The sequence below is a fragment of the Gekko japonicus genome, unplaced genomic scaffold (assembly GCF_001447785.1).
Source record: "Gekko japonicus isolate JY-2015 unplaced genomic scaffold, Gekko_japonicus_V1.1 scaffold1118, whole genome shotgun sequence".
Lineage (NCBI taxonomy): Eukaryota > Metazoa > Chordata > Lepidosauria > Squamata > Gekkonidae > Gekko > Gekko japonicus.
Window position 1 is genome coordinate 552146 of NW_015176006.1, and position 12866 is coordinate 565011.

The window sequence follows — 12866 nt, forward strand, 5'->3', positions numbered from 1 at the left end:
GCCCCCGGGGGGGGGGGGGAAGCTTTGAGAATGCATTAAAAGTTAAAGTTGCTTTCTTTCTCTGCTTCCCTCCACCTATGGAGGGGAACACTGGCTGGGGAAGGGAAGACCGACCAGGGAGGCATGCCTCCCCTTTGCTTCCCCCCAACCACCCTGCCACACAATATGTGCGAAAGAGCCTCATGTGGCTCCCGAGCCACAGTGTGGCCACCCGTGGACTAATCACTGGCGCTGGGCCTCACCTACCTCACAGGGTTGTTGTGTGAAGGTTAAAATAGGAAAAGGAAGCACTGCCCTGAGCTCCTTTAGGGGAAGTGCAAGATAATAACACAGCAGACAGGCTGACATGCTTACATGGCTTGCGCTTCCACCCAAGCTGGAACAGGAGTTCGGTATAACTCAAAAAGCCCACATCCCTGTTTGTGAGCACTGGCTGGATCTAATAAAAGGCACTCATTCCCTAGGTCTGAATATTTTCTTGCGACCACATAGTTCTCTGATTTGAGTCCACTCTGGCTGCAACCCCACGCACACTTACTTGGAAGTCAGCCCCACTGATTATTCCTGAAGAAACTCAGTGGGGGCCCAGTTCATAGAATCATAGAGTTGGAAGGGGCCATACAGACCATCTAGTCCAACCCCCTGCCCTGCCCTGCCCAATGCAGGACCAGCCTAAAGCATCTCTGACCAATATTCGTCCAGCCTCTTCTTGAAAGCTGTCCGTGAAGGGGAGCTCACCACTTCCCTAGGCAGCTGATTCCACCTTGGACCACTCTGACTGTGAAAACGTTTTTCCTAATATCCAGCCGATACCTTTCTGCATGTAATTTAAACCCGTTGCTTCAGGTCCTATCTTCTGCTGCCAACTGGAACAGTTCCTTGCCCTCCTCCAAATGATAGCCTTTCAAATATTTAAAGAGAGCAATCATGTCCCCCTTGATCTCCTCTTCTCCAATCTCCTCTTCCAGGTGACACACCATGCCGTTTTCTCAGAAGTAGCCCAACGGCCACAAAAGGCAAACTCTCCTAATAGCAAGACAGGAACATTAAGAAATATGTGTTTACTAGTGCCCCAAACTGTGAAATAAATATCAAAATAGTTAAAATACCATCCTTTATATTGTTTTATTATATAGCTAAGTAATCCAATTACAGATTATTTAAACAAGAGACTGTTCACTGAGTATTCCAAACTGTAACAGTATAATATCATGGAGATATTAGGCTGGCTCACATGTTGGGAAAGAGGAAAAGAAACCAGGAAAAGCGACAAACATTATTTATAGTTGGCCTATTTTGCGGATGCATATAATGAATTGCATTTCTGAAAGCGTTTACTTTGGAGGAGTAGCATTCACCTACAGAAGAAAAACACAATCAGGGCTTGTTTACTACTCAAGAGTTCTTGCCCTCTGTTCAAGTTTACACTGTTAACAGATTGGAGTACATAATCCAACTGCATTATTTAGATACATAAGAAAACAATAAAAAGATGGCGTTTTAACTCTTTTGATATTTATTTCACAGTTCTGGTGGTTGTTGTTGGTTTTCTACCGTGAAGCTCATTTTTGCGCTACTTTACTGGCGTCCCCAGCGCATATCCCAAGTCACCTGAGCTTAAGTCAGAACCACGGACAGAGAGCAAGAGTTCAGAACTGCAAGGAAAAATGAAATTTAGAATGTTTGCAAATGTAAGCCCGTCCTAAGCCACTGGAGAACTGACCTGGATACCCCAGGCTAGCCTGATCTCAGCAGATCTCAGAAGCTAAGCAGGGTCGGCCCTGGTTAGTCCTTGGATGGGAGACCACCAAGGAAGCTCAGGGTTGCTACGCAGAGGCAGGCAAGGGCAAAAGCACCTCTGTTTGGCTCCCCAGCTCTGGATGGGCCAGGCTAACCCGGTCTTATCAGGTGTTGGAAACTAATCATGGTTGGCTGTTGTAGATTTTCCGGGTTGTGCGGAACTCTCTGTGTCCCCCCCCCTTCTTCTCACCTTGACACAGAGTACTCCTTCTTTCTGTGTTATACCTCTGAGGATGCCAGTCACAGCTGCTGGCGAAACGTCAGGTCCTATAATGCCAAGACCACGGCCACACAGCCCGGAAAATCTACAACAGCTAAACTCTAGCTGTGAAAGCCTTCCACAACATATTAATCATGGTTGGCCCTGATTAATCCTTGGACGAGGGACAACCAAGGAAGTCCGGGGTTTGCTATGCAAAGACAGGCTAATGGCAAACCACCTCTGAATGTCTCTGGACTCGACAACTCTATGGGGCTGTCATATATTAGTTTTAACTTGATGGCAAAAGGAAGAGAGAGAGAGAGAGAGAGAGAGAAAGAGAGAGAAAGAAAGAAAGAAAGAAAGAAAGAAAGAAAGAAAGAAAGAAGTCACCGGATCTCAAATCCAAACCGATGGCACTGAGCAAGCTTTCTCAAGAATGCAAAGGGGAGGAAAGGAAAAAAAGCCCCAAAATTGCAGACGCAGCGTCTCGCAAGTCATCTGAAAGCAAGTCATGCAAACACAGCGCCTGATCGAGGACTCTTCCCCCTCCGCTCCGCGTTGTATCCCATCCCTGTTTATTGCAACGTGACTCACACTCTCTATTGACGGAACTAGCCTTTCCAAGCCAGATTGCGACACACAGCTTGTAGGGCAATGCTCAGCCCTCTCAACGCTAGTAAACAAACAGGGGGACCCGCCCTGGATGGCCCTAAAATGCATGCAACATTGTTTTAAAAAGGAGCATTGCTCTTGCACAGGCACACTGCGAGCACCGGCCTCCTCCCCCCTCCCCAAAAGAGGGTCTCTTGTTTTGCAGCTCGACCACGTGAGAGCTGAACCTGGAAGAACCTCTCCGCTTGAGCGACGGCGCGCCGCGGCCAATCAGCGAGCGCACCGGGGGAGGCGGGCTCCGGAGGCCCTGGGCGTTCCAAGCGCCGAGCGGAGAACTTCGCCGTTCGCTGCGGCGGCTACTGAGGCTGGTGGCGGAGGGAGGGGGTCGCGGGCCTGGAACGGCGGCCGTCCTGCGCGAGGCTTCTGGAGGGGTTGGCGGCGGCGGAGGGGGGAGATCCTGCCAGGAGTCGCCTTCGCTGGGAGTCGCGGGTTCGAATCCCGGGTGGGGGAAGCGGAGTTGCGGGTTGGATGGAGCAGCCGTGAGGCCCGTGGGCATCTTGGGATAGTTGAGATTCAGGAGAGGGGGGACCAACTCCTCCTCTTTCCCCTCGGCAGCTGTGCAAAGGCTCAGCCCCAGGGTAGGAGTATAACTTAATCTGGGGGGTGGGGTTGAGCGTAGTTGTTGCTGGAACTGGGGGATCGGGGGCTCAGACTAGGGTTAGGGGGGGCATTTAATCTGAGTTAGGGGGCCCGTCTGACTGGGGTCGGTAGGAGGATCAGTAGGTTGGGGGCTCATTCTAAGATCAAGGGTAGGAGCTGGACTGAACCCAAGATCTAGAGGTCAAGTCTAGCTGGGGGTGGGTAGAACTGGAGCATCAATAGGTTAGGGGGCTGGCTGGAGGAGAGTGGACAGCCAGGGGTATTGGGGAACCCTGAAGGCAGAATTGCCGAGGACTTGGACTTGCAAAGGTCTTGGATTTGGCATTGCAAACTGGACTTGGTGGTCAAGAGAAACAGGCGGGTTGACGCTGCCAAAGGGGCAGTGGAGGGGTCCCATTGGGTGAGATTTCTGGGTCCCCCCGCACCATGGAAGAGCCAAGCGAGCGGAGCCCCCTTCTGGGGAGCGGCAGCTACGACGTGGCCCGTTCCCCGGGCGGCGGTGCCCCCAGTGTCTTCCGTGGCCGGCGCTTGGCCTGCGCCGGTGTGCTGCTGACCGAACTGCTGGAGCGGGCGGCCTTCTACGGCGTCACGTCCAACCTGGTGCTCTTCCTCAACGTCCCGCCCTACAGCTGGGAGGGCACCCAAGCCAGCCAGGCCCTGCTGCTCTTCATGGGGGTCACCTACCTGGTGTCTCCCTTTGGAGGCTGGCTGGCTGACGCCTTGCTGGGCAAGTTCCCCACCATCTTGGCCAGCATGGTCCTCTACCTGCTGGGGATGCTGGCCTTCCCCGCCATGGCCATCCCCACCACCATGCAGTGGCTCTGCGGCAGCGTCCCCCTCTCGTCCGTCGAGAATTGCTCTTCGCCCCTCAACGCCACCGGCTCCCCGTGCCGCCCGGAGGGGACCACCCGCTACTGTGCCGTCGCTGCCTTCATCGGCCTGGTCCTCGTGGGGATCGGCGTGGGATCCGTCAAGGCCAACATCACACCTTTTGGAGCCGATCAGGTCACGTATGCTGCCTTCCTTTTGCAGTGTGTTGACGCCTTGTGTAGGGAGTTGTGCAAAAATGTTCGTTCGCGCATCTGGGGGTGTGAGCTGGAGGACTGGACCACTGCAGGGGGAGGGGGGCTCCTCTTTGAATGCGTAAGCAACCTCCCTAGAAAATTAGTGCAGAAGGAGAAAGTTTCCACCCCTTAGCTTTGCTAACTGTGATAGTTTCCTCTTTGCAGGGAGTTTTTAATATTTCAACATGTGATCTTCTACCTGCAATCTCCACTGAACACATAAAACTATCATATGCTGAATCACCCCCTCGCTCCATCAAAGTCAGTATTGCCTACTAAGACATGGTGGTGGCTCTCCAGTGTCTCTCATTGGGGTCTTCCACATCACCTACCCCCTGATCTGTACTGGCAATGCCGAGGACTGAATCTGACTGCAATGCCATTATACCAACTTATTCCCCTGAATGTGTGAACAAGAGAGTTTCAGGACAGTTTCTGCTCTTGCTTTCAGATTTGTGACCTTCAGAAAGAGGGCAGTTTCTCTGTGGTAGTGGCGGTGCCTCATCTATGCTCACTGGCAACTTGCCTTTTCGGTCTCATGTGCTCGCCCTTTCTGTTTTACGCACGCCTTGCCGTGGCTTCTGAATATGATTTGCATTGGCTTTGGTGTTGTTTACTGGCCTTTAAGAGGTTTGGTTGCAGCGATTTCAGGCTCCTGCTTTAGTGAGCGCTTAGAAAGTTCGCTTGTGTTGTATTTGTTATCCGATTTATCAAATGTTGCCTCAAAAAACTGTGGCCAAGAGGTGGGATAGGAAGAAATAAATGTTCATTTTAGGAAGATGGAAAGTACTGATAAAAAAAGAAGAAGAAGAGATTGGATTTATGCCCCGCCCTTAACTACCCAAAGGTGTCTCAGAGCAGCTTACAAACTCCTTTCCCTCCCCCTCCCCACAACAGACCCCCTGTGAGGTAGGTGGGGCTGAGAGAACTCTGACAGAGACTGCTCTTTTTCAAGAACAGCTGTGCCAGAGCTATGGCTTGCCCAAGGCCATCCAGCCAGGTGCAAGTGGAGGAGTGGGGGAATCAAACCCGGTTCTCCCAGATTAGAGTCCACACACTTAACCACTACACCAAGATTGCCATGTAAGCACTGGTTCTTCAAAGGTCCAAGATCGAAAGAGTTCCAAGTGCTCTCAGGGATTCTGTCTTTTTCAGCTCTTCTTTTGTGTCTTCATGGACGATGTGGCCTTGATCCATAACTGGTTTTATAGGAAGTCCACATTAAGTAGTGGATGGGGAATGGCAAGCCAGCCGCCCTCTTCTGCAAAATGGAATCTGGCCAAATGGGTGGACCCCTTGTCCAAAGATAGCTCCTGCATTGCTCTTCCCCCATAACATCAGGGGAGGAGCCGTGGCTCAGTGGAAGAGCATCTGCTGGGCATGCAGAAGGCCCCAGGTTCAGTCCCAAGGTACTTCCGTTCAAACACGGTCCGGTAGGGAGTGATGCGGAAGACTTCTTCCTGAAATCCTGGAGAGCCACTGCCAGTCTGAGTAGACAATACCGGCCTTGATGGACCAATAATCCAGTTCAGGATAAGGCCGCTTCATGTGATTCTAACTCTTTTCACTGCCTTTGGATCATGTTGACATGGGCTGATCTATCAAGGAACACCTTTGTGTGGTTACATAAAACGCCTGCATCTTCTCTTGTGTGCAGTTAGGCTCCGCCTTCTTGTTAAAGAACCTGCAATATCACCCACTCCATGTGTCTCTACTTACCAGTGATGGTCCCCCTTTTTGCTACCTGTCCCTGGTCAAAGAGTGTCTCTGCCCCATTTGGGATGTCCAACCGTTGGTGTGCCACTCACGTTGTCTTTCTTCAGGGCACGGGTCTCTTCCTGGAAAGTCTAGAAGTAAGATCCGAGAATGGGGAACAGACACATCTATAGCATGTCCGTTCTTTTACGTGTTTGTGTGCGCTGAGGGCCGTCAAGTCACTCCCAACTTATGGCTACTCTAAGATTTTTTTTTAATTTTTATTTATGTTTTACAAAATATATCGTACATACATTAGTATTTCTGTACACATAATCTGGAGGAGTCTTGTTCAAATTTTGTCCTTTATCCATTTATATATCCCTGCCCATCTTTCTTGAAATACCTTATCATCTTTCCCTTGCAAAATTACTGTTAATTTGTCCATTTCTGCGACTTCCAATAATTTCATAGCTAGTTCCTTTCTCTTGGGAATCTTTTCTTGTTTCCAATATTTAGCTATTAAAATTCTAGCTGCTGTGAGCATATATACTAATACATACAATTCATTCCCTTTGCGTTCATTGGGAATTATGTTTAACAAGTATATCTCCAGACATAGTTTTAAATTAATATGTAACACTTCTGCTATTATCTTCCTTACAGTTTTCCAAAAACTAGCAATTTTTTCGCAGTTCCACCACATGTGGAGAAAGGTACCTACATTTGTTTTACACCTCCAACGGCTACTCTAAGATTTAATGTCCTCCAAAACATCCTATTGTTAATAGCCTTGCTCAGGTCCGGCAAACTCAGGGCTACGGCTTTCCATGCACACACTTGGGTTTTGAATCACACACGCACGCCGCGGTGATTTGTAAGAAATATTCTGTACTGTGAGAGCGTACGATTAGTCAGTTCTGCGTTCTTGAATGAATCGTTAAAAGAAAGAAGAGACAACACCGTGGCCTGTTACAAAGCTGATGAATGCCGCATTTGGTGGAGAGGGTGTTGGACAGTGGACTTTGGTATGAGAATGGCACTCAGAGTCACAAACGTGTTCCAACCAAAAGAAAAATAAACCAACAATGTATGCTAACCTGGACGGCCCAGGCTAGCCTGATCTCATCAGATCTCAGAAGCTAAGCAGGGTCAGCCCTGGTTAGTACTTGGATGGGAGACCACCAAGGAAGTCCAGGGTAGCTATGCAGAGGCAGGCAAGGGCAAACCACCTCTGGACATCTCTTGACTTGAAAACCCTGTAGGGTGGCCATAAATCAGCTGTGACCTTTTTTTTTAAAATTATTTTTTTTTAAATTTTATTTCAACTTAAACAATACACAAACTTTCATGGTTGTCAACAACAATAGTACTCAACAAGATAACTGCATAAGTATATACGAGCTTTGAAATAGTTTACAGGTGGTGAAAACCGTCATAATATTTTTTAGGAACATTGAATTTAGAGAACTCAGAATTAAACGTATGTTCAAGAAAAGGGAACCATTTCAAATGAAGATTAGGGTTTTTACGTGAGAGGTTTGAATTAACTGTTACATCGGATATTTTATCCATGGCGTAATAATCCCATATTTTCAAACGCCATGAGAAGAGAAGAAGAGAAGAGATTGGATTTATACCCCGCCCTTCACTACCCAAAGGTGTCTCAGAGTGACTTACAAACTCATTTCCCTTCCCCTCCCCACAACAGACACCCTGTGAGGTAGGTGGGGCTGAGAGAGCTCTTGGAGAAACTGCTCTTTTTCAAGAACAGCTCTTATCAGAGCTACGGCTTGCCCCAGGTCATCCAGCCAGGTGCAAGTGGAGGAGTGGGGAATCAAGCCCGGTTCTCCCAGGTTAGAGTCCGCACACTTAACCGCTACACCAAACAGTAATAGCCTATTTGGGGATTTCCAACAACTGGCAATGATAACCTTTGCAGCTGTTAATAAAACTGATATGAGGTCCTGCCTAATTTTGGGTATATGAGAGTCTGCCCAATAGTCTAGTAAAATAAGGTCAGGTTGCATAGGGACTAAATAACCTGTAATATCTTTGATAGCTAAGACTACTTTGGACCAAAATTGTTGTACAAAAACGCACGACCACCAGCTGTGACTTAACGAGACAAGGAAAAAAAAATCTTAGAAAGCTTTAGATAATTTGCTTTTTTTCCTGATACAGTACCACCTACCGCTTCTCTTTTTCCTCTTGAGAATTCCATCTTGCTGGGGACTCCGGAATGGGTTATAAATCCTCTGTTGATACTCTTCCATGCCTCTTTTTTGTTCAGGATGTCCTGCTTTATCAGATCAACACCAGTCTGAGCATCTTCTCTGCTTTTTTCTTCCTTTAAATAACTTTTTTTTTTTAACCAGAGAGACTCCTATGTAAATTGAAAGCGGGCATCAAGGCTTTCAAACGGAAGCTGGTAGAATAAAGATTCTGCCGTCTGTTGGGCCTCATATGTAGTGTGCTCTGGGTTATGTGCGACTGGATCAGGTCGAGTTGGTATCCTTTGAATGGCTGAGATACTGTAGGTGGAAGAGTGCCGACAGTTGACTCGCATGGAGCTCTTTGTTGGCCGAAAGAGGTTCTTGGCAATATGCAAAGCCAGGTTACTGCAGAATCGACGCTGCTATCTTGAGAGAGCTAAGCAGGGCCGACCCCGGCAAATTCTTGGAAGGGGGCCCTCCAAGGAATACCAAGGCTGGGATGCAGAAGGAGGCTGTAGTAAGCCACCTCTCTGAAATGTCCAAGCCCCACTAGGGGTGGCCAGAAGTCAACTGTGACTTCCATGGGCGTGTACACACACACACAAACACACACTCAACCCCCCCCCCCCCCACTATCTTGGAGGACTGATACAAGCTACTGATCAAAAGGAGTTCCATTGGAGTGTAGGATCTTTGTATCTGTGCACCAGCTATAAAACTGGATGTTCTTTATTAACATATTATGAAATGCTTTGATTAAGCATGTGCTTGTCTTATTACTTATTATTATCGGAGCTGCGGTGGCTCAAGTGGTTAAGACGCTGAACTGCAGGCTGTGGAAGGTCAGTAGTTCAGCAGTTCGAGACCCGCGTGCCGCATGATGGAGTGAGCTCCCTTCTCTAGTTCCAGCTCCTGCCAACCTAGCAGTTCGAAAGCAAGACATTGCAAGTAGATAAATAGGTACCACTTCAGTGGGAAGGGAACAGCGTTCCGTGCGCCTTGGTGTTTAGTCACGCCGGCCACATGACCACGGAAACGTCTTCGGACAGCGCTGGCTCTTCGGCTTTGAAACGGAGGTGAGCTCCGCAACCCTAGAGTCAGATTCGACTGGCTTTCGAGCAAGGGAACCTTTACCTTTTACTTTAAGGGCCATTCTAAGTGAAGCTTGGATGTACTCAAAGTAGCTCTTTCCTTTCGACCCTGGTTGTACATTTTCAGAATTGGAGGACTGGGTCTCTCATTTCAGAGGAATAACTTCTAATTGCAAAACGTCTTGCTGCATCAAATGACAGTATGGTAGCTTCAGCCTTGCAAACGGAATTGTTATTTTCTCCATAACTATAAAACACTGATCCCCCCCCAAGTGTTTATTCCCCCGGCGTGGATTGGGCCCATGCCGTTGCTCTTCTCGACGGATAGCCAATTAGGTATAGTGAACCTCCTTGGGAGGTGTTTTTGCAAGCCGTCTATTCCCAAAACGGGTTCTGAAGGCGACCGAGATAAATAACGCCAAAGAGCAATTTAAAGAGAACCTTGAGATAGCGGATGTGAAGTTAAAGAGGAGTAGTTTTTTAAGGAGACAGGTGATTACCACCGGGGTGTAACACAAATCTGGACGGTGTTTGTTGACCTCTCTGCAAATTATTTACCGGGAGAATTTAGAGTCCAGCCTCCTCCTGGGGTTTTCAATATTCATATTTCATAGAGTCTCTTTTTCGTTTGGTCTTGTGCTTTTGTGTTGTTTTTTTTTGCCTTGTCAGATGATGTTCTGGAAGGATGAATTTGTTTTTTGTAAACACAAGACGGCCTCTTAGATCAGACGTTCAGACGTCTTCAGATGGACGGATCCTCTTCGGGTTGCCGAGAGAGCGAAGCGCGTTTCTGGGGGCAGCTGTTGGGCCCGAAATAACTGCAGAGGGGATTTACATACAGGGAGAAATATGTTACAGCTAGGGGTGCCAGCCTCCCGGTGGGACCTTTGGAAACGCAGCTCATCTCCAGACTACAGAGATCAGTTCCCCTGGAGAAATGGATGCTTTGGAGGGTGGACTGTATGGCATTGGACCCCACTGAGGTTCCTGTTTTCCCCAGGCTCCATCCCCAAATCTTCAGGAGTTTTCCGACCTGAATCTGGCAACCCTACACCCTGTGCCCCACCAGCAGCCAGGAAAGATCTGGTAACTCTAATTATAGCCCTAGAAGAAATTGCTTGAGGACCTTGTGAGAATCTTGAGGATCTGGGAATAAATGTAAGAACGTAAGAACAGCCATGCTCGTCGATCTAGTCCAACCTGACTTGGATCGCCCGGGCTCACCCAATTCCTTGGAAGCTAAGCAGGTGGGCCCCGGTTACTATTTGTATTCTTTCGCTCAGCCTCACCCACCTCCCAGGGTTGTTGTGAGGATAAACTGAGGGGACGACCACGTATGTTGCTCTAGACTCCTTGGAGAAAGGGTGAGTTAGAAGATAGTTTTTACAATACCGTTAGAAAGACCAGCAATTGCCTTTTGCATTCATGGCTCACAGTAAAAAGAAAAAGGAAAAAAGTCAGTTAGCTGACAATATTGTCCAGCCTTGAGAATTTATGCTACTGAAAAATCTAGCAGTATCTTCTGTCGTTTTCGCTATAGGACGTTTCAAAGATAGTGTCGATTGTGTGGGAGATAGTAAAACTATTTCTCTCTTCCCAGGAAGAATTGTGTATAGATCGCTTTCCCCTCTAAAAGGGAGGGTTCCCTGTATTCTCACTGAATTTACAGGAATGGGGGGGGGACTTTCTTTTCTGCAGTGAGGGTAATGAGAGCCAGTTTGGTGTACTGGTTAAGTGCGTGGACTCTAATCTGGGTCTCACTCCTCCACTTGTACCTGGCTGGATGACCTTGGGCAAGCCGTAGTTCTGATAAGAGCTGTCCTTGAAAAAAGAACAGTTTCTGTCAAGAGCTCTCTCAGCCCCACCTGCCTCACAGGGTGTCTGTTGTGGGGAGGGGAAGGGAAAGAAGTTTGTAAGCCGCTCTGAGACACCTTTGGGTAGTGAAGGGCGGGGTATAAATCCAATCTCCCCACCCCCCCAGGGAAGTTCAGTGATTAAATCCCTGCTGTAGCAGTGGCACAGATAGGGAAAATGAAAAGGGCTTTTCCAGTGTTTGTGTTTTGCGGGTTTTATCAGTCTTTTTAAAGTAGATGCCCTTGCAGTCCGTAGTTCCAGCTAAAGTTGGGAGAGTGACTGGAACCAAGTCACAGAGATCAGGTTGCAGCATGGGAAACATTTGAGTACGGGACCAGTGAGCCAGCGGGAATGCCCGTCCCGTCTGACAGCAATGGGGATGTTAAATTGGGTAGTTTATGTTCAGATCATTTTTATCCCACCCTGGGCAGCAAACATGGTTCACCCTTCTCCATTTTATCCTCCCAGCAACCCTGTGAGGTAGGTTCGACTGGGAGAAAACGACAGGGCTGAGATCACTCAGCAAACTTCATGACATAGGGATCTGAACCCGGATCCTAGTCAGACTCTTGAACTACTGTACCACACAAGCTATTTCTGCTAGGGGAAACCGGTCATTAAACAAAAAACACACCTCATGATAATAAGCCAACAATGATATTCTTTATCTAAAAAACACTGAATACAAGCCAGTACGGACTGAGTAGTCCAGTAGTCCAGTAGTCATGTATGGCTGCGAGAGTTGGACTATAAGGAAGGCCGAGCGCCGAAGAATAGATTCTTTTGAACTATGGTGCTGGAGAAGACTCTTGAGAGTCCCTTGGACTGCAAGGAGATCAAATCAGTCGATCCTAAAAGAAATCAACCCCGACTGTTCCCTGGAAGGCCAGATAATGAAACTGAAGCTCAAATACTTTGGCCACCAAATGAGAAGGGAGCACTCACTGGAGAAGAACCTGATGCTGGGAAAGATTGAAGGTCAAAGAAGACGGGGACGGCAAAGGATGAGATGGTTAGACAGTGTCATAGATGCAACGAACATGAAATTAAGCCAACTTCAGAGGACGGCGGAAGACCGGAAGGCCTGGCGTGATCTGGTCCATGGGGTCGCGAAGAGTCGGACTCGACTGTGCGACTGAACAACAACAACGGACTGAGAAGACACCCAGTTTGTGTAGTGATGAATGGAAACCCAAGTGGACAGACTTAAAGTTTTCAAGAACTCATTGAGTAGGTTTGCCAATTTCTAGGTGGTGACTGGAGATTGCCTGGGATTACAACTGATCGCCAGGCAACAGATCACTTTACCTGCAGAAAATGGCTGCTTTGGAAGATAGAGTTGGCAGACACCCCTCCCCCCCAGTAGAGGTGGAGGTCCCCTGCCGCCAGTCCTTAACGCCCCCCCCCCCATCATCTAGCTAGGGGGAGCTCACTAGGAGAAAGGAGAAGGCCTAGGCCTCATCGCCAGTGTCACACAGGAGGTGATGTCATCACACCTGTAATGTCCAGGTGATGCTCTGGTATTTGAGGGAAAAAATCTGTGGTAGAAGCTGTCTGTGCCATAGAGTTTTTGCCCAAATACCTGGGCGTTGCCTGGACATTGCTGGCGTGATGATGTCACTTCCTATGTGATCCTGACAATGAGGCCTAGGCCTTTCTCTTTCTCCTCATA

General features: G+C 48.4%; 2 protein-coding genes across 2 annotated transcripts in view; one reads left to right on the forward strand and one right to left on the reverse strand.

Annotated features, from left to right (window-relative positions):
* GLT1D1 (glycosyltransferase 1 domain containing 1) overlaps positions 1-3170 on the reverse strand; it is a 142050-nt gene extending 138880 nt beyond the window's left edge. Inside the window, exon 1 of the mRNA XM_015426487.1 lies at positions 2842-3170. Coding sequence (XP_015281973.1) covers positions 2842-3170 — 329 coding nt within the window. The remainder of the gene's footprint in view (positions 1-2841) is intronic.
* The window catches only part of SLC15A4 (solute carrier family 15 (oligopeptide transporter), member 4), a gene marked incomplete at its 3' end in the record, with an annotated part of 48697 nt that continues 38768 nt past the window's right edge, over positions 2938-12866 (forward strand). The window contains exon 1 of the mRNA XM_015426488.1: positions 2938-4279. Within this exon, the coding sequence (XP_015281974.1) occupies positions 3701-4279 (579 nt within the window). The remainder of the gene's footprint in view (positions 4280-12866) is intronic.